The following is a 21,278-nucleotide window of genomic DNA, read 5'->3' as shown; positions in this document are numbered from 1 at the left end:
CTAACTCCTTTTCCTCTCTGTCAAAATTCCATCTGATGTCGCTGTTTGCCCTCCTTACATGGTTGTCATTAAGATCTATTTAGGCTTGAATTGCTGAAACTTAAACCAGGCTTTATATTAAAAACTTATCAAGACAAATCCCTTTAATTATTACAATCTTAATCTCCCAATCTTAATTATCACAAATAATCTGTAATAGTTCCAGCCACGTTGCATTACCTGCACAGTGCCTTCATTCTGCTGCCTCTCTCCATCATAAAAAACCCCACCCAACCCCCCCTTTTATTCCACCCATCTGATTCAATACTTTCTTAATATATTCAAATGAATTCATTATCATTGGATGTATTTTGATCTTTCCCTGGCAGCAGCCAGGCTGCTGTGCTACTCCACTTTCTGTATCTTCTTTGTTTTTCTCTTATTTTTTAAGGAAGCTGCGGGACTCAGTGTCCCCCTCCCCTCGCTGCAGGGTTGTCAGTAGTGGACAACCAAGATTAAAATCGATGCTGCTGCTTTCCCTTTGCATGGGAGTGCCCCTTCCCTCCTCCTGCCTCAATCCTGAGGCATCAGCTTTGCTCTGCTTTGGTCAACTTTGAGGCAAAAACAATTCTCCTTCAGCAGAAATATCAGCCTGCATTTCAATATCTCCAGACAGAAAGGGAAAAGGGATTAATTACTCATCAGAAAAGAGGGAACATCTCACACTGATTTCCCTGACTCATTTTAACCTTCAAACCACCTTCAGGATAATGTAGCAGGAGCTCTGTCCCCCTGCATCTGATTAGAGAGCAGAAATTCACATTGCAAGGCTCTGTTTTCAATTAAAACAATGATTTTTTTTCAGAATTTCTGCACTAAACACCTCCATGAATGCCAACTTTTCCCCTTCTAAATATCCTGATTTTTAAGGCAATCCCTATATACATGGGATGTATTGTGTTCCATAAAAGTTTGCATTGCTTGGTATCACTATTAAATAAATAAATCAAACGTAGCCCTGCCTGATTAGAAAGCAACAATTTATTTTGCATACAGGGTAAATGGATTTCAAACACCGAGGTATTTAATGAGAGGGAGTTTTATTACAAAGTTCCATCTGCCAGTCCTTGTTGTCAGGAGATTAAAAGGATAATAAAAGCTCCCCAGCACCTCTGTTAACTCTGTGTTTCCTTATGCAGTGAGTTTTCCTTATGGGTTAAAGCATGATCTGTTCCCCCTCCCAATCTCTATTATCAGGGGGAAAAACCCCATTAATAAACCAGATCATAACATATCTTTCACCCTAAAAAGAAACAAAATGCAATGCCCTGACAGGCAGTAATTTTATTTTGACTCCCAATGAAATCCAAAGGGGTTTGTGCCTATGGCAAAAACTTTCAGTAAAATGAACGAGGCAGGTTTTGAATCCGTGATTGCTTCATTAGCACAAAGCCCCTGTGCTGTGGGGACGATGTGGGAGCCGAGGCAGGGCTGGAGCTGCCCGTGCTCGGAGCAATCCCGGGATAAACCCGCGCTGTGCCTGACTGCAGTGCTGCAGTCCTATGACAGCGTCATGTTAATGAGGCGCCGGGGGTGCGAGGCTCCGCGTGCCCGGCAAAGTTTAACCCTGTCCCCGAGCGCTGCCCGGCCACACCATCCCACCGGGAACCGGCTTGGCAGGGGGGTTTGCCTTGCACGGGATCGTCTGCTCAAAAATTCCGGCTGAGATCACAGCAGAGCCCTTTCTGCACCTTCTGAGTGAGGAGTTACCTCTCCCCCCTCGGCGTCCCTCTGCTTTTCCACGCGAGCTGTGGCAGGGGTTTTTCTAGCACCAGCAGTTTTGTGGGGTTTTTGGTTGTTTTATGGTTTTTTATTTTCTCTTTGCAGTTTACTAATCCGTTTCCTCCGCAGCTGTAATCCCTCCAGGAGGGTTCGGAGCCTGGATGGCAGCCAGGCACTGTCATGCAGCCCATACAAAGTCTATTTTCCCCCCAGAAACGTAATTTCTACCAAGGTTTCAAACAATTTATTATTCATTCTGAGCAATGCACCAAGCGTTAGATCAGAGCAGATGGGTGGGAGGAAAAGAGAAGAGAAGAGAGAAAGGAAGAAAGAGAGGAAGGGAAGAACCAAGAGCAAGGATTTGCGATGCCGGGGGTCTCCCAAACTCTTGCTGAGCGCTCCAGGCTCCCCCCGCCCCTCCGCAGAGCCCCCGGAGCCGGTGCGGGGAGCGCTCGGTGCCGCAGAGCCCCGGCGAGCGCCTCCCCCGCCCGCTGCGACCTTCACAGCCAGCCCCGCCTGGGGACGGGGGCAGGGGACGGGGGAAGGGGGAAGGAGCCTCCCCACCCATCTGCGGCTCCCTGTGCCCCCCGACGCCCCCCGAGCCCCGCTGCAGGCCGGTCCGACCCCCAGCCCGCGGGGCCGGAGCTGTCCGTGGTGATGGAGGCGCTGATCCCGCATCCCGCATCCCTCATCCCGTTCCCAGCCCCGGCCCTACCCCGCTCTGCAGCCCCGGCAGCGGCCCGGGGCCGGCACCGCGCTCCGCTCTGCCCTGGGCGCTGCCGGAGAGAAAACAGAGGAAAAGAGGGAGAAGAGTGACGAGGAATGGAAAAAATAGGGGGAAAGAAATGAAAGGCAGGAAATCAAGAGTAGGGGGAAAATTAAAAAACCAACAAAAAACAAAAGGAAGGGAAGGGACAAAGAAAGGGAAGAATGGAAAGTAAGGGAGGAAAAAAGAAAGGAAGGAAAGAATGCAAGGAAGGAAAGAAAGAGGGAGCTGGCCGAGGGAAGGGGGGGAAGGAAGCCGGGCAAGGGGGAAGGAACACGGGGAAGACAAGGGGGCAGCGGGAGGGAGAAAGGAGAGATGGGGGGCAGCGGAGACAAGGGGGGAGTGGGTGGGCAATGGGGAGGGGGCAGGGAGCGGGGGCAGCAAGGGGAGCGGGAAATGGGGAATGGGGAAGGGGCAGCGGGGAGGGGCAGGGGCCGGGCAGGGGCGGCCGGGACGAGGCGAGGGGCGCCAGGGAAGGAAGGAAGGAAGGAGGGAAGGGGGAGCCGGGGCGGGGCGCGGGGCGGGCCGGGGCCGGGCCGGGGGGAGCCGCCCCCCGCACACGTGTGCGGGGCCGCCCCGGCGGGGCTATAAAAGGGGCGGCGGCGGCCGGAGCAGCCCCGCACCGCCGCCCCCAGCGCCCCACCATGAGCTACACCATGGAGCCCCTGGGCAACCCCTCGTACCGCCGGGTGACCGAGACCCGGGCCACCTACAGCCGCGCCAGCGCCTCCCCGTCCAGCGGCTTCCGCTCGCAGTCGTGGTCGCGGGGCTCGGGCAGCACCGTGTCCTCCTCCTACAAGCGCCCCAACCTGGGCGGCCCGCGGGCCGCCTACGGCTCCACGGTGCTGAGCTCGGCCGAGAGCCTGGACGTGAGCCAGTCCTCGCTGCTCAACGGCGCGGCCGAGCTCAAGCTGAGCCGCTCCAACGAGAAGGAGCAGCTGCAGGGGCTCAACGACCGCTTCGCCGGCTACATCGAGAAGGTGCATTACCTGGAGCAGCAGAACAAGGAGATCGAGGCGGAGCTGGCGGCGCTGCGGCAGAAGCACGCCGGGCGGGCGCAGCTCAGCGACGCCTACGAGCAGGAGCTGCGGGAGCTGCGCGGGGCGCTGGAGCAGGTGAGCCACGAGAAGGCGCAGATCCAGCTGGACTCGGAGCACATCGAGGAGGACATCCAGCGCCTGCGGGAGCGCTTCGAGGATGAGGCGCGGCTGCGCGACGAGACGGAGGCGACGATCCGCGCCCTGCGCAAGGAGATGGAGGAGGCCTCGCTGATGCGCGCCGAGCTGGACAAGAAGGTGCAGTCGCTGCAGGACGAGGTGGCCTTCCTCAGGGGCAACCACGAGGAGGAGGTGGCCGAGCTGCTGGCGCAGCTGCAGGCGTCCCACGCCACCGTGGAGAGGAAGGACTATCTGAAGACGGACCTGACGACGGCGCTGAAGGAGATCCGCGCCCAGCTCGAGTGCCAGTCCGACCACAACATGCACCAGGCCGAGGAGTGGTTCAAGTGCCGCTACGCCAAGCTCACCGAGGCGGCCGAGCAGAACAAGGAGGCGATCCGCTCCGCCAAGGAGGAGATCGCCGAGTACCGCCGGCAGCTCCAGTCCAAGAGCATCGAGCTCGAGTCGGTGCGCGGCACCAAGGAGTCGCTGGAGAGGCAGCTCAGCGACATCGAGGAGCGCCACAACAACGACCTCACCACCTACCAGGTACCGGGGCGGCGGCGCGGGGCTGTCCGGCACCCAGCACCGGGGAGGAGGGTGCGGGAGGTGCCCCGTGTGGCGGGAGGAGGGTGCGGGAGGTGCCCGCTGATCCGGGAGCAGGGGATGCGGGAGGGGTGCGGGAGGTGCCCGCTGATCCGGGAGCAGGGGATGCGGGAGGGATGCGGGAGGTGCCCGGTGTGGCGGGAGGGATGCGGGAGGGATGCGGGACGCGCCCTGTGCCGGCTCCGCAGCGCGGGATGCAGGGATGCGGAGGGCGGGCGGACGATGCGGTGGGAGCGGGTGGGTCCTGCTCTGGTGGCAGCCCTGCCTCCCCGAGCGGCGGGAAGAGTTTCTAAAAGTGCCCTCAGAGAAGTTGTGCCCGCTCTGTCCCCGCGCGCGGCTCTGCCTGTGTCACAGGGGTTTTCTGCGTCTCCCTTGCAGGACACGATTCACCAGCTGGAAAACGAGCTCAGAGGAACCAAGTGGGAAATGGCTCGTCACTTGCGGGAGTACCAGGACCTCCTCAATGTCAAGATGGCCCTGGACATCGAAATTGCTGCATACAGGTACAGTGGGATCTTTGCAGACATGTCTGGAATATTAATAGCACTGCGGATGCTGCTGGCTCAGGAAGCTTTACCACAGCTAAGCAATATCTGCAGGCAGCGAACACGGGTGAAATGAGAGCTCGGCTGCATCCCTGCAGCCATTAGAGAGCCCAGAAGGTCATTAGGGACCGGCTGATCATCCGCAGAGCTGCCAGCGAGCCCCCGGGCACGGCACAGCGTGACTCAGTGCCGGCTCCCGTGCCGCATCCTGTCCTTGGCTGCAGAGCAGCAGATGCAGCGAAAGACGAGGTTATTTTTAATTCCCGTCTGCTTTGCAGATGCCAGGCATGCAGGGCTTGTCACCAGAGCTCCCTTTTATCGCCTGCGAGAGACAGTGAATTTGCTTGATCATGGTTTGAGGCAGTGAGTGCTGATCTGTCTGTCACAAACACTTTTACTTTTCTTGCTCAACTTTCCTTCAGAGGCATCTGCTCTAATCTCGAGCTGAGCGCTGCTTGCTGTTGCCATCACCTGGCAGGTTTTTTTAGTCTCCTCGGTATCACTTCAGAACTCTCACTGGAGAGCTCCTGATTTTTCTGGGTCACGGGCTTAGATGAAAAACATTTGAACAGAAGAAAAGTAAAAACAACAAAAACCCACCCCCATCTCGAGATCTGTTGAAATTTCTGAGGTTGCTCAGACACACAGACACACCAGGGGCTGTAGCTGCTTGCTGCCAAAGTCAGCTGAAGCCTCGAGTTCTCATATTCCCACAAAGAAAGGGTAGATGCTCAAATTATGAAATTAGAGCACGTGCTCTAATCAGCTGTGACTGTCTCAGACACAATATTTGATTTGGGTCTGTTGGCTGTGTCAAGTTCTGTTTGCCTAAGTCATAATGAACCCTATTAAATTACCTAGTTTGTCCTAATCCCTGCTGATTTACACCATAATGAAGCTTTCTGACAGTAAAGATGAATTTTAACTGATCATTGAAGGTGTCACACCGGCCATAAGCAATACCGAGCTGAAAACTGCTGAATGTGAGTTTGCAAAAAGAGCAGATTCAAGGAAAGCTGGGCTGGGGCTGTGAGCAGTGGATGGCCCTGGACAGTTCCAGCACATTCCACAGCAAACTGGTTCCATCCTGCTGGCAGGGGAATAGTACAGCAGGGAAATGTTATGGAATCCTGGAATGGTTTGGGATGGAAGAGACCTTAAAGCCCATCCAAAGCAGGGACACCTTGCACAATCCCAGGCTGCTCCAAGCCCCGTCCAGCCTGGCCTTGGACACTTCCAAGGATGGGACAGACACAATTATTCCCATAGCTGTCCCTTATTTTGGTTTTTTATGCTCATTTTCTTTTTTTCTCTCCTCCTGATTCCCTTAGGAAGCTGCTGGAGGGTGAGGAGACAAGATTCAGTGCCTTCTCTGGAAGCATTACTGGTCCCATATTCACACACAGACAACCATCTGTCACAATAGCATCCACCAAAATCCAGAAAACAAAAATCGAACCACCAAAGCTGAAGGTCCAGCACAAGTTTGTAGAAGAAATCATTGAAGAGACGAAGGTGGAGGATGAAAAGTCTGAAATGGAAGATGCCCTGGCAGCCATCGCAGAAGAAATGGCAGCCAAGGCACAGCAAGAGGAACAGGAGGAAGAAAAAGCAGAAGAAGCTGCAGAGGAAGAAGCTCCTGCAGAACAAGAAGCTGCAGCTGAGGAGGAAGAGAAGGAGGAAGAGGAAGCAGAGGAGGAAGAAGAAGCTGCAAAATCTGACGCTGCAGAAGAAGGTGGCTCTGAAAAAGAAGAAATCGAGGAAAAGGAAGAAGGGGAGGAAGCTGAGGAAGAGGAGGAAAAACCTGAGGCCAAGGGCAAAGCTGAAGAGGTACCAGCAAAGGCAGAGAAGGTCAAAACCCCTCCCGTAAAGTCCCCCCCCAAATCCCCTGTAACAGAGCCGGCCAAGGCTGCCCCCAAAGAAAAAGCCGCGGAAGCAGCAAAGGAACAGAAGGTGGAGAAAGCGGAGAAGGCGGCCAAGGAGGAGGAGAAAGCTGCATCTCCAGAGAAACCTGCCACACCAAAGGTGACCTCCCCCGAGAAGGCTGCCACCCCCGAGAAGGCTGCCACCCCAGAAAAGGCTGCCACCCCAGAAAAGGCTGCCACCCCAGAAAAGGCTGTGACCCCGGAGAAAGCTGCCACCCCAGAGAAAGCTGCCACCCCAGAGAAGGCCGTGGCCCCGGAGAAGCTGGCACCCCCCGAGAAGCTGGCACCCCCGGAGAAGGCGCGCTCCCCCGAGAAGCCGGCCAGCCCCGAGAAGCCGCGCACCCCCGAGAAGGCCGCGAGCCCCGAGAAGCCACGGTCCCCGGAGAAACCTCCCTCCCCAGGCAAGGATGCCAAGGCTGTGGTGGAAGAGACCATCACTGTCACCAAGGTAACGAAAGTGAGCGCCGAGGCCGAGAAGGAGTCCAGGAAAGAGGACATCGCGGTCAATGGGGAGGTGGAGGAGAAGAAGGAGGAGGAGTCCAAGGAGAAGGAGGAGGAAGACAAGGGAGTGGTCACTAACGGCCTCGACGTGAGCCCTGTGGATGACAAGGCAGAGAAAATCGTAGTAACCAAAAAGGCAGAGAAAATCACAGGGGAGGGCGGGGACAGCGGCACCACGTTCATCACAAAGTCGGTGACCGTCACTCAGAAGGTGGAGGAGCACGAGGAGAGCTTTGAGGAGAAGTTGGTGTCCACCAAGAAAGTGGAGAAGGTCACTTCACATGCTGTAGTAAAGGAGATTAAAGAGAGCGAATAAAAGCAACCATAGCTAAAATTCAAACCAATTCAAGAGCTTGGGTCGGTGCAAAAGGTTAAGCCATAGACAGCTGCAAAATGCATGTGGGTGACGGCTTCAAAGCAGATCGGGTTCTCTCACGGAGGCTCCAGACACACAGTATTTTACTTTTTCGTGCAATATAGGGAAGGGGGGGGGAATGCATGCAGGCTCAAGATGTACTCCCTCCACAGAGCTTGGGGATCTACAAAAAAAATACTGCTACTACTAGTGCATGAGATGAAATGTGCAGAGGAAGCTTTTCTGAATTTCCTGAGCTGTTGGAGGGACATATCTGAGGAGCGAGTTCAGATGTATTATGCAAAGAACCAACTGAGCCAAAACCAAACTGAAAACAGTCATAGAGTATTCATGAGAACCAGAACTCTCCTAGCCTTAAAAAATAAAAAAAAAGCTACTTATAACTAATTATGTTTACCTCACTGGTGCAATTAGGGTGGACTTTTGCTCCTGGGAGAACCTTGTTGACATGCACAGTACGCAACCTTTTGTTGTTTGATGTAAAACAGTCACAGCAGTTCTTGCTCAATAAAGGTCAATATGAAAACATGGCTTGTTCTGATGAGTTTTTCCCAATTTAAACCCCTCCCTAAGCTGGGTGCTCTCTCCTGAATGGGAATGGAGCTGCATGGGTTGGGAATTGGTTGAGGTTCTTTTCCTCAGTGTTCTCTTTTGTCTAGAGTTGGACTTTGATGGTCCTTGGGGGTCCCATCCAGCTCAGGATGTTCTGTGCCTTGGGAATTGGATATGATGGACAAATTTCCTCTAGCAACACAAAGGCTGGATTAGGAACATAAGAGCTATAGCCCAAATTTTCTAGAGGAAAGAGGAATCCATTGAGCACCTCTGCCTGGCCTTGAGGTGCATTGAGGGGTTACAATTGGTATCTTTAGGAAGGGGAAGGACTCTAAGCCCTCAGTCCTGTTAATGCTGAACCAAAAAATGTTAAAATCTGCTTCAAGTGTTGTTTCCCTCCTTACACCCCAACATCCACACACAGAGAGCCAATTTCCAAATGATTCCTGGATTTTCCTGGGGAGAGAGCCTGGGTGCGGCATCTTCTGTGGCACCAGTTTGTCACTCAACTGAGCAAAAACCCATTAAGGGACTCAACCAAGCCCTCAGAACAGGCTTGGCTCTGGTTATTTTACCCCCTCTTGCCTTAATTTTATTGGAACCCCCTTATTTATTTTCTGGGTCCAACGATCAAAAAGTTCAATTTGCCTCTAAACACAAATTTCTAAAATCAAAAATTAACTCAAGGAGGGTAATTTGTTCTTTTGTTGAGAACAAAGCCAATCAAAAATTGTTCTACATGGAAAAATAAATGGAGACAAAGGAGAAAAGGGAAGAAGATAAAGCCCCAACTCAAATGTGGGAATTAATTGTTCATTATAGGATTAATTTTGGTTTTGCTTCCCATTTCAAAAGGAAAATGAAGATTGCAGCTGCTGCCCCACCTCCCACAACTCACAAAGAAATGCAAATAATTTTCATGCCTGGATTCAGGCAGTGGACTACCCTGAAATCTGTTGCCTGACTGAGGGTCTGATCAAAATCTAGAATTTCCACGTGCCTTCGCCCCATCAATAACTGAAGATCAAGGAGTTTTTAATTGAAAGGGTTCAGCACATTCTTCACTGGAGAAGTGGTGGAGAGCCCACAGCAGATAAAGCTTCCAAATGAATCTGGGTGTCTTTGTGGAGCAAAGCAATGGATGTTTCTCCTGCTGCTATCAATAATGGGAATCTGTGCTCCACAGCTTGGCTGCTGAGTGATGTTTAATTAAAGCAGAGTTAACAAATTAAACAGCAGCTTCTCCATAGTCCTGTGTGGGTGTGACACAAAAATAACTTTACCTTTAGGAACAAGGAGTGTAGTATTTCCCTTGTTTTTTGGTATTTGCATCAAATTGTGTCAAAGCACAAAGTGCCCAAAGGTTTGTGAGAATCAAAAGTGTTTTCCCCTTAAACACAATTTTCAAGAGAACACCGGCACTAAACCAGAGACCAATATTTAATGTGGAATTGTGTGTTCCACAACATCCTCATTCCACCCCTTTCACCCTCACAGCTTTCAGTTATTACCCACAAGTGTGTTTTTCCCCCTGCTCCAACACTCTGGATTTGTGTGTTTAGCCCATTTCCCACTGCAGATGTTCCCAGCAAGTCCTAAGAGGAACAAGCAAGTGGTTAACACATTTCTAAATGTTTATAAAACTGTAAGAACTGATTAATATTTAATGGTGCCAAGAGGTTTTGTCTACTGACATCTGCAATCAAACAGTTTCAAAGGAGAGCACCATTCCCGGGCAGAGAGGCATAAATAGGATGTTATTTGCCTGTTCTGCACCAATTACTCCTCCAGACTGCAAAGAACCAGTGATGGGAATAATTATTTTCAGACAGAGAAGTTCATTAAACAATAGGAAAAAAATCCATGCAGTGAAAAATAATAATTAAAGGAATTTACAGTGAAGATTTCTGCATCTTTTTTAAGGTGGGATATTTAGACCACCGTGGCTTCAAGAGCTGGAGGGCTCTAAACCAGGATCTTTTTCCTGTGCTGGCTTGTGGAGATGCCAGAGTTATTTTTCAGCATCCCAGAACAAAATTCCAGGTGGGAACAAGCTGAGAAGCGTTACAAAACACAAACAGGATGCATTTGCCAGGGAGCTGAGTCAGGCACCAGAATTTTCTCCAGTCATCAGGGTTTGTGCTCTCCCCATGCACATTTGGGGTTTGTTGCTGCTTTTCCAGGACTAAAGCATCCCTAACTAATCTGGGTGGCAGGAAACGATGGGCTGTTAATTGCTGAGGTATTAAAGGTGAATTTCTGGGCTGTGGGTGCTCTGTACAGGTGTTCCCCTGTGAGGGGAGAGGGGTGGCAGGGGGTGTGTGTGCACCTCGGGGAAAGCACCCAGCACCTCCCTGGGGCGAGATCTCGGCCTGACCCTGCCCCAAAGAGCAGCAAAGACCCCCAGGACCCTCCTGGCTTCCCTTGCAGCTGCAACTGGGGTGAAAGTTTCTCCTGAGCCTCCCTGTGCCAGCTTTTACTGCATTGCGTCAAAGGCAGCCCTGGGCTCTCCAAGGCAAGGAGTGCTGGCAGCAGGATCCATCCCCCAGCCCTGCAGCTGCTGGGGCACAGGAGCCCGGCCCAGGCTCCCACCAGGCTGGGCAGAGGGCAGGAGTTGGAACCCAGCCTGGAGCCCCTGCAGAGCCAGCCCTGCTGCAGCTCCTGCTTGGCTGACTCAGCCTGCGGAGCTGCAAGGCATTAAAAATAACCCAGGGAGCAGGGACCAGCCTGGGAACGGCTGCAGGAGAGAGGAGAGGGCTGCTGCAGCGCTGGGGGCTGCACTGGAGCTGCTCTGGCTGCACAGGGAGGGCAGAGCTGCTGCAGCGCCGGGGGCTGCACTGGAGCTGTTCTGGGTGCACAGGGAGGGCAGAGCTGCTGCAGATCTGTGTGTGCTGCACTGGAGCTGCCCTGGCTGCACAGGGAGGGCAGAGCTGCTGCAGCGCTGGGGGCTGCTCTGGAGCTGCCCTGGCTACACAGGGAGGGCAGAGCTGCTGGGATTCTGGAGATGCTGCTCTGAAACAGCCCTGGGTGCACAAGGATCTTCACTTCCCAAAAGCAAGAGGGATGCAAAGGGCTGAGGGAATGAGGAGTTAGTCAGCAAAAAAACATCGTGAAAGGGGATGAAAATTTGGGGTTGGAAGAGTTAAAGGAGCTCAGAGTGCTTGGAGAAAGGCAGGGTTTGATAAATCATGGAATGGTTTGGTTGGAAGGGACCTTAAAGCCCATCCAGTCCCACCTGCCATGGGCAGGGACACCTTCCCCTGTCCAGGCTGCTCCAAGCCCTGTCCAGCCTGGCCCTGGGCACTGCCAGGGATCCAGGGGTAGCCACAGCTGCTCTGGGAATTCCATCCCATCCCCTCAAGACCCTCTGAATAAGGAATTCCCTCCCCGTATCCCACCTAAACCTCCTCCCTGCCAGCTGGAAGCCATTTGAAGCCATTCTCCCTTGTCCTGTCCCTCCACCCCTGCTCAGTGCTCCCTCCAGCTCTGCTCTGCCTTTGATGCTCCTGCTGGGCTCTGGAACAGCATTTCCCTCCCCAGGAGCAGCCGGCTGAGTGCACGGGGGCAGTTCCCAGAAGCAGCTCCCATTTCCGAGAAGCAGCTCCCATTTCTTATCTGTGAGCAGCAGCCCCAACAGTCTGCTGGGTGAGCTGGGACTGTCACACCCCAGAGCAGCTCCCGCCATCCCTCACAGCCCCGAGAGACCTGGGAGAGCCCTGCAGCTTCCCCCAGTGCTCCTCACCCCTGTCCTGCAGAGGGAAAATAAAATCTGCTTTGTAGCAATGGCTCTGCATAAACACAGGGAGAAAAATCTCAGGTAAAAGAGGAGAGAAATGTAAAAAAGAAATATTTAACACAGGGAGAAAAATCTCCATTAAAAGCAGGACGGAAATGTAAAAAAGAAAAATCTCTGTTAAAAGAGGAGGGAAGTGTAAAAAGGAAAAAGAGCCTGAAGAGCACTTCAAGCTTCCCCAGTGCTCCTCAACCCTGTCCCGCAGAAGGAAAATAAAATCTGCTTTGTAGCAATGGCTCTGCATAGACACAGGGAGAAAAATCTCTGTTAAAAGAGGAGGGAAATGTAAAAAAGAAATATTGAGTGCTCTGTGAGAGCCCTGCAGCTTCCCCAGTGCTCCTCACCCTGTCCCGCAGAGGGAAAATAAAATCTGCTTTGTAGCAATGGCTCTGCATAGACACAGGGGGAAAAATATCAGGTAAAAGAGAAGGGAAATGTAAATAAGAAATATTTAAACACAGGGAGAAAAATCTGCATTAAAAGCAGGAGGGAAATGTAAAAAAGAAAAATCTCTGTTAAAAGATGAGGGAAATGTAAAAAAGAAATATTAGACACAAGGAGAAAAATCTGCATTAAAAGAGGAGGGAAATGTAAAAAAGAAATATTGAGTGCTCTGTGAGAGCCCTGCAGGTTCCCCCAGTGCTCCTCACCCCTGTCTCGCAGAGGGAAAATAAAATCTGCTTTGCAGCAATGGCTCTGCATAGACACAGGGAGAAAAATCTCAGGTAAAAGAGGAGGGAAATGTAAAAAAGAAATATTTAAACACAGGGAGAAAAATCTGCATTAAAAGCAGGAGGGAAATGTAAAAAAGAAAAATCTCTGTTAAAAGAGGAGGGAAGTGTAAAAAGGAAAAAGAGCCTGAAGAGCACTTCAAGCTTCCCCAGTGCTCCTCACCCCTGTCCCGCAGAGGGAAAACAAAATCTGCTTTGTAACAATGGCTCTGCATAAACACGGGGAGGAAAAATCTCTGTTAAAAGAGGAGGGAAATGTAAAAAAGAAAAATCTCCATTAAAAGAGGAGGGAAATGTAAAAAAGAAATATCTCTGTTAAAAGAGGAGGGAAATGTAAAAAAGAAATATTTAAACACAGGGAGAAAAATCTCCATTGAAGAAAAAGGGAAATGTGAAAAGAAATATTTAAACACAGGGAGAAAAATCTCCATTAAAAGCAGGAGGGAAACATGAAAATAAATATTTAAGAGGTGTTGCTGAAGAAAGTGAAAATTATTTTACTTCTGGTTCTCAAAATGGTCAAACTCCTAGGAAAGTAGGGGAAAAAAAGATTGGAAATGATACTGGAACTGTGAGTTACTGGGATTACTGCTTTTCTGAATGGTTTGACCAAACTTACTTTTCTTTCTCTTTTCTTGGGAATGTGGAAGAAAATAATAATCTGAAGTGCTTGCTTCATCCATGGTAATCTTTTTTATCACCCTTTATACATGGAGATGCTTTTGGTACCCCCTAAAGACTTGTATAAAAAAAGAGATTTCTTTCTCTGCGGACAAAGCCATTGAGGAGAACCAGTGCAAACCAGCTGATACCACACCACCAGTGCATAAAATCAAATTACCCCAAAATCCTGTGCAAAAACTCATCCAGAAAACCTTTCTGTAAAGTTTAGTGCTGCCATTAATGCTTATTTTAACTCAAATTTCCATGGGTTTGGTTTCTTTAAACTGGTTTCATTGGCACCATTGGCCCAGTGCTTGTCCTTACAAGGTTTAATTTCCTCTATCAGCTTCAGGCAATTGAACACTGACAGGCTCAGAGCACAGGACATGGCTCGGGGAACTGCCAGGCTTGTGCTGCTTTGGGATGCTCCTTTTTGTGCCTTTTTTAGCTCAGCCAAAACTTCAAAAGGCCCTGGGAAGTTCTCAGAAGAAAATGAGGCAGGGCTGAGTTCAGACAGCGCCTGGGGGAGAGAGGAGCTCCTTCCCCTGCACCATCCACCCTTCTCACTGCTCATCATATTCTGATTTTAATGTGTTTTTTTCTTTGCTCCAAGCCTCACCTACACTCTAAATTGTTCTTCCCTCTCCTCACTGACCCTGCAGAAGCTGAACAACCTCCTGCCACAATTTAACAGCCACATTTGCCTTTCCCCTCTGTGTTGGTTTGATAAAATTCCATTTTTCAGAAGGGAGCTCGTGCTTGTTGCACCCTCAGCCAGTGAGACCATCCCAGGCACCACCACACCCCAGGGTATTGCTATAAAATGTGTGAAATTTTACACCCAAGAGGTTTTCCCCATTTCTCATTCACAAGAAGAGTGGGATAAAGCCCTTTATCAACCTTTTCAGGGCATCAGTGACACAGGACATGCACGAGGAATCCGTGTAAGCATTTCTGAACTTTATTGACAGCTTTATTGCACGTACTTAATGAAGCCTCCATCACTTCCCCCACCCACCGTTTCCAGAATTAGTTTAAATGCAAGTTAAAGGTAACCTTTCATTCCCAGCACTTCTTTCCCCCCCATTTGAAATGTTAAGGTTCTGGGTCACCCAGGAAGGACAGAAGCCCTGAACTCATACGTGGAACCATGCGGCACTCGGGGAGCAAGCCTTGGGTGCTCTGCAAGCAAACTCAGACTCTGCACAGGGAGAAACATCATAATCATGGACTGGAACTCAGTGGGCGCTGAATTAAATAGGTGAGACTGCAGCTGGAGCTCAGTCAGTCGTGGTTCTGATGGAAAGCTGCCCTCAGGTCAAGCCTTCTTCTTGCCTTCGCTCTCCTCCTTTCCTGCTGCTTCCTTCTCTTCCTTCTCCTCCTTCTCCTCCTCACCACCTTCCTCAGCAGCTTCCTGGGACTCCTCCCCTTCTTCTGCTGCTGTTTCTTCCCCCTCTCCTTCCTCTTCCTCACCCTCTTTGGCTTCTTCTGATTCCTCCTTGGCACCTTTGAAGGACACAAAGATATTTCACATCCAGAAACAATTTCTGAGGCCAGTTCAGTGGGAATCCCCTTCAAGCCCACACATTTTGGCAGCTACAGACGAGCTGCACAAGCAGCTTCTCCTGGATTTCAGGGGGAGTGAAACATTTAATAAAAACGAATCATGGCCTGGAAAAATATCAGTTCTGGACTCAGTGCTTAGAGCCTTATCCAAAGACCTGAATTATCTTTCACTGCTCTCCAATTGGCTCTTTAATTAGCTGTAATTTCACTATAATTAAACTTTACAGTAACGAACCCCTCACAGTTCAATGGCCATCAGTGCCTGGCAGAGCAGTGATGGTGCCATGGCCTGAACCCAGTAATTCCAGCCCCACACATCAGCTGATGTTCCCATTATCTCAGGCTGTCCTTTGGGAATTCATATTTAGCTCAGGATGTCCTTGGGCCTTCTTTCTGAGGAAGTCTGTAACACCTGAGCATTATCACTGGAAACCTATAATCTGCCTGATTTGAACACCTGACCTTATCTCCCATTCAATATTTAGAAATTCCATGTGCTTAACCCCACCATCCTTTGGCTCATAGGAACAGAAAGGGAAAGAGCTTTAATCATTAGATTTAATCATTGGGATTTCTGGGGTTTATCCCTTAGGAGCAGAGTGCAGCATGAATAAAAGGGATTTAAAAGCAACTCTTAAGTACCTTCCTCCTCTTCTTCAGCCTCTTCCCCTGCTTCCTCCTCTCCTTCCTCCTTCTCCTCCTCCTCACCCTCTTCTGCAGGAGCTGCCTTGGCCTCTCCTGCTTTAGCAGCCTCGATGGTTTCCTCGATCTCAATCTGCTCCTCCTGCACGTGGCTGGAGTAGTAGGTGGGGAAGGAGCGGGCGCTCATCAGGTAGGAGCTGGCCTGGAGGCCGCTGTAGGCAGACCTGCCGAAGCTGGGGGCGCTCTGGCTGTACCCGCTGGTGATGCTGCCCACGCTGGTGAAGCTCAGCCGGGTCTCCTCCCCCTCCAGCAGTTTCCTGGCAGGGAGAAATAAAAGCAGGGGGAAATGGAGCTGGTTGTGCTGCAGCAGGAGCCCTGCAGGCTGCACGTGTGGTTGTTAATGCACATTGTGCCAGTGCCACCCTGTTCGCTTGGAATAATTTCTTCAGAAATGATTTTTCATGAATTAACACCTTTCTTTAAAATACCTTTCCTTAAAACCTCTCTAGAACCAGGTCCCCCTGGCAAGTGAAAGTAGAGGTGCATTTTGGCACCCTGCAGCTGCAACAATTTGCTGCTGAGCTGTCAGACAAGGCTTGGAGCTGCTCTCTCAGTATTCCCCCTTGTGGCTTCCACTGAAATTCTGCTCAGTATCAGAGATAAAATATCACAGTTACTTAGCAGCAATTCTGCTGGAAAATATTTAATTTGCAGATTTACAAGTTAGAAAAAAATCCCTATTCTTGAGGGCATTTGAGGGATTTCCCATTTTGAGAATGAGCCATTGGTATTGAGGAATTCCACTGATATAAAATCTCTTCCCCACGTATGGAACAGGTACTTTTATCTGTCAGGATGGAGAACTGAGATCATTTTTATTGCCAAACTAAAAATTCTGTGTGCACATAGAGAGGAACTGACTAAACTCTGCCACAGATCTCTGAAAATTTCTGCTGGGGGAATGATAAATACCCTGAATTCTCCTGAAGAGAATGGGAACTGCTCTGAGCTCTGGCTCATTAGAACATCCCCCACCATACCTATAAGCTGCAATTTCGATGTCCAGGGCCATTTTCACATTGAGCAGGTCCTGATATTCCTTCAAGTACCGAGCCATCTCACTCTTTGTGGTTCTCAGCTCATTCTCCAATTTGTTGATTGTATCCTGTTGGATGGAACAATATTGACAGCATAAAATTCTGTTCTCAAGTCTAGCAATAATCACAAGGAATTTCTCCAATCCTTTTAATTTAATCTTGCTCTAGCAGACAGAAACTGCACAGCTCCCACTCCACCCTCAGCCAAAAAGCATCATTCCTGGCAGGTTTTCTGCACCACATTATTCCAGTCCTATTTAACACAAAGAGCCAAATTTTCTGGTACCCAAGTGCTAAAGCATCTGTGAAATCTGTGTATTGTTTCATTTTGATTTTGGCCTCTATGAGCTTTTTCTCATTTTAACTTAGGGATATCCATTGATGATCCTTGTGGGTCCTTTCCAACTCAGGATATTCCATGATTTTTTGGTATAGTTCAGCCTGAATCAGTACATGGACACATAGATATTGGGCTTTATCAGGGGCATTTTCAGATACGCAACATCCCCATCTCTGGTATGATTTTGGTAATTCAGATCCTGATTTGGGTCTGGATTTCCACACCACATCATGCTCTAGAGCTCTGTGGCATTCTGCACTGTGATTGCAGGATGCCTTATCTGCAGCACGGGCACAGCACGAACCAGGAGTGATGCCCCCGACAACCCCCAAACCTGATCCCCTCATTTGGGAGACTGCAGACCCCAACTCCCCTCATCTATCGAACCCAGCAATCCCTGACCCCTCTCACCTGCAGATCCCTTCAAACCCCAACATCCATCCCTTCACCTGCAGAGCCCAGAAAACCCTGAAAACCCTCACCTGCAGAACCCTGTAAAACCTGACTCCTGTTGCCTGCAGAGCCCTTCAAACCCCACCATCCCCGCATTTTCAGAGCCCTTCAAACCCCATCATTCCTCACCTGCAGAGCCCTTCAAACCCCACCATCCCTGCATCTTCTGGACCCTTCAAGCCCCAACTTCTCCTGAACTGCAGAACCTTTCAAACCCCCTCATCCCCATATCTTCAGAACCTTCCAAACCCCGTTATCCCCGCATCTTCAGAACCCTTCAAACCCCAATTTCTCCCGACCTGCAGAACCCTGCCCACCCCATTATCCCCGCATTTTCAGGACCCTTCAAGCCCAAATTTCCCCCGACCTGCAGAACCCTGCACACCCCATCATCCCCTCCCTGAAGGACCTCGACCCTCCTCCCCCGCGGGACCCTCCCAGCCCGCACCCCTCACCTGCAGGGCGGAGATATCCGCGCTCTGCTTCTCTTCCAGCTCCTGCAGCTGCTTCTCCAGCGCCTCGTTCATGCCGCGGGTGGCCTCGATCTCCAGCGTCTTGGCTTTGAGCAGGCGGCGGCTCTCGGACACCTCGTCCTTGGCGGCTCGCACGGCGTCCGTGTTCTTGGCGGCGCTCTCGCTGAGCACGGTGAAGCGGCTGCGGAACCACTCCTCGGCGTTCTGCATGTTGCGCGCCGCCAGCTTCTCGTACTGCGCGCGGATGTCGCGCAGCGCGGCCGACAGGTCGGGCTTGGCCGACACGTCCATCTCCACGGACAGGTGCGCGTACTGGATCTGCGCCTGCAGCTCGGCCAGCTCCTCCTCGTGCACCTTCTTGAGGAAGGCCAGCTCGTCCAGCAGGCTGTCCACGCGCTTCTCCAGCTCCGCCCGCGCCAGCGCCGCCTCGTCCGCGCCCTTGCGCACCTCGAGCAGCCGCGCCTCCGCGTCCTCGCGGCTCAGCACCTCCTCCTCGTAGCGCGCCTGCAGCCCGCGCAGCGTCTCCTCCAGGCTCTCCCGCTCGCCCTGCAGCGCCTGCTTCTCGCTCGTCGCCTCCTCGGCGGCCAGGCGCAGCTCGCGGATCTCCTGCTCGTAGAGCGCTCGGAAGCGGGAGGGCTCGGCGTGCTTCTGCCGCAGCACCAGCAGCTCGGCCTCCAGCACCTTGTTCTGCTGCTCCAGCTCGTGGACGCGCTCGATGAAGCAGGCGAAGCGGTCGTTGAGGTCCTGCAGCTGCGCTCGCTCCTGGCTGCGGATGGACTTGAGGTCGTTGCTGATGGCGGCCACCTGGCTCAGGTCCAGGCTGTCCACGGAGTGCAGCAGCGAGCTGGAGGCGCTGGAGGTGGCGTAGCTGCGGCGCACGGACACGGAGGACACGGGCGCGGACAGGCTGGAGTACGCGGAGCGCGCCGAGCCGAAGCCGCCGCCGCTGCGCACCGACACATGGATGCGCGGGCTGTCCGCGTAGCGCCGCTTGTAGGACGGGAAGAACGGGTCGTAGCCGTACGAGCTCATGGCTGCGGCGGCTCCGGCGACGGCTCTGCGGCGGGCGCCGCCCGCAGCCCGGTATTTATGCGCGGGGAGGGCGGGCGGAGCGGGGACGGGGCGGGGCGCGGCGACATCGCCGGGGGAGGCGACGCCCGGAGTGGTCCAGGCTCCGCCGCGGGAGGGGGTGCCCGGAGCGATCCAGCCATTCATGCCCTCCCTCACTGCTGCGATGCCTGAGCGGCACGGGCCGGACCTCGCCCCGGTGACGCCTGGACAGCTCCGGGCGTGACCGCAGTGAAGGGATGCCCAGACAGTCCGGGTATCACGGCAGGGATGGCTGGACAGCTCCGGGTGTCACGGCAGGGATGGCTGGACAGCTCCGGGCATCAGCGCAGCGAAGCCTGGACAGCTCCGGCCGCCACTGCAGGGATGTCTGCACAACTCCGGGCGTGACCGCAGGGAAGGGGTGTCTGGACAGCTCCGGGCATCTCCGGGCTTCACTGCCCTTCACGGCAAGGAAGGGATGCCTGTGCCCGGCCCGCTCTGGAACAGCCCCGGCTCGGCCCCTCCTCACCGGCTCAGCCCTGTCTCAGGCCTCCTCGGGCCGCCCCGGGCCATCTCCCGGCCCCCCTTCGTGCCCACCGCGGCCCTTTCACATCCAGCTCCCCTCAGGTCTATCTGCACCCCCAGGCTGTGTTTAACACCCCTGCTCTGCCTCTTCACAGCTGCCCTGGCAGAAGCTTCGGGAATGAGCTGCAAGCCCCAGGCTGTGGCTGAGGCTGTAGGACACCCAACCCTGGCTGCACCTCAGAACCCCCAGATGTGTAAATAGAATATTTTTTTTTCCTTCAGCTTGCAGTTAGCACAAGGCATGAGTGCTCTTTGAGCCCCTGCATCCTCCCCATGTCCTTTGTTACAAGTGGTCCCTAATAACCAGGTAATTACAGCATCATGGAATCATGGAATCGTTTGGGTTGGGAAGCACCTTAAAGCCCATCCACCTCCTACTGTCCCAGGTTGCTCCAAGCCCCATCCAACCCGGCCTTCAGGGCAAGCCTGGCACTGTTATTTGTCCTTTCATTACATGGAAGCAGCAGCAGCAGACACAGGTGGCTCTCAGGCCTGGCAGAACAAACAGATTCCTGGTTCCTTGAGATTCCCTGGAGCCCAGTCTGTCTGAGACATGGATCACAGGGACAGGATATTTATCCTTGTCTAATCTGGCTAATACAGAGATTAAATTTGACAGCTGCATTGCAGCTACCTCTGGGCCAGGCTATTACCACTGGTTGATTAAAACAAAGCAGCATTTATGTAGTAGAGATTTATTGAGGTAAATTAGAGATGTATTGAGCACAGCCTGCATGGGGGGCTCAAAAAGACAATGAGAATTCATCTCTTGGAGTCAGAAGGGCAAATATATCACAAAAAAGCTTTCTCAAGGAAGGAATAAAAGTCAGTTAAGATTGGGGGACATCTTAATAGATACCACAAAAATGCTGACGTGCTTCCCAAAGAAAGGGGAAGGACTTATTAACGTGTATGAATTAATGTGCCTGTCAGTAATTGCAGTGCTAATTCGATTTTTCTGGCACAAATAAATGTTTATTTAATAGCAGCCTTTTATGAAAGGTAGAGCAGGGTGGATTTAATGTATTTCCTGCTATTTTCCAGTGACCTCACACAGAACATCACCTGTTGTGTGACAGCTTCTCCATAAGTTTCAGGGAATTTAAACACGAGAACCATTGAGCTGTGAAGGGCAACAGCCTCTCAGGTACAAAGCTGCAGTCCCTGCTCATTCTGGGTGGAATGAACTGCACCAAGAGCTCATCAAGGCTGAAGTGTCACTTATATCCCAGCAGAGCTGCTGGGAGACTTTATTCTGCAAATCTGCAGAGTCCTCCTGAAGATCAGTGCAGCTGCTCTCAGCAGCCAGCACTGCAAGCTCGGCTTTGCCTGGATTTTTATTCACCATTTGTCTTTAAATTGAGTCCTGGCTGCATTCATGCATGTCAGAGCAGCCATTCATTATTCAGAACATGCAAAGATAGAGTCTCCTGTGCTAATCTGTTTTATCTTGAGCAGAGATTGGGCTTGAAAGGGTGAGAAATGAGGAACAGAGACACTGTAGAGAGGAGGATTCCCAGCATGTTGGTCAGGGATTCAGGGATTCAGGATATTTTCTGGGATATTTTCTCAGCTCCTGCAAACTGAAATACCTTGTTTCATGCCAATAGATTTATGCTAATCTGCCCTACAGCAACCTGAGCACAAGATTTAATTATTAATGCTATCATTTCTTATGCCATGTATTAATAAA

At 51.7% G+C, this 21,278-nt stretch overlaps 2 protein-coding genes across 3 annotated transcripts; one reads left to right on the top strand and one right to left on the bottom strand.

The window, feature by feature from the left end:
- The first annotated feature begins 3,094 nt into the window (after positions 1–3,094).
- On the top strand, positions 3,095–8,062 carry NEFM (neurofilament medium chain). 2 transcript variants are annotated; one of them, XM_074558996.1, is made up of 4 exons: positions 3,095–4,233; positions 4,669–4,793; positions 6,167–6,896; positions 6,951–8,062. In XM_074558996.1, exons 1-4 carry the CDS (start codon positions 3,172–3,174, stop codon positions 7,575–7,577), a joined length of 2,544 nt encoding a protein of 847 aa, XP_074415097.1. In that variant the 5' UTR covers positions 3,095–3,171; the 3' UTR covers positions 7,578–8,062. The 2 variants fall into 2 exon arrangements, with proteins under 2 accessions (XP_074415097.1, XP_074415095.1); XM_074558994.1 differs by having other exon boundaries at positions 6,167–8,062.
- Positions 8,063–14,318: 6,256 nt separating this feature from the next.
- NEFL (neurofilament light chain) lies at positions 14,319–19,180 on the bottom strand. Its single transcript, XM_014272328.2, has 4 exons — positions 17,933–19,180; positions 16,628–16,752; positions 15,588–15,904; positions 14,319–14,885 (listed from the first exon to the last, which is right to left on the bottom strand). Exons 1-4 carry the CDS (start codon positions 19,163–19,165, stop codon positions 14,698–14,700), a joined length of 1,863 nt encoding a protein of 620 aa, XP_014127803.2. The 5' UTR covers positions 19,166–19,180; the 3' UTR covers positions 14,319–14,697.
- Positions 19,181–21,278: the final 2,098 nt, after the last annotated feature.

The sequence above is a fragment of the Zonotrichia albicollis genome, chromosome 26 (assembly GCF_047830755.1).
Source record: "Zonotrichia albicollis isolate bZonAlb1 chromosome 26, bZonAlb1.hap1, whole genome shotgun sequence".
Lineage (NCBI taxonomy): Eukaryota > Metazoa > Chordata > Aves > Passeriformes > Passerellidae > Zonotrichia > Zonotrichia albicollis.
Note: the sequence above shows the minus strand (reverse complement) of the source record. Positions and strands in the feature narration are given on the sequence as shown.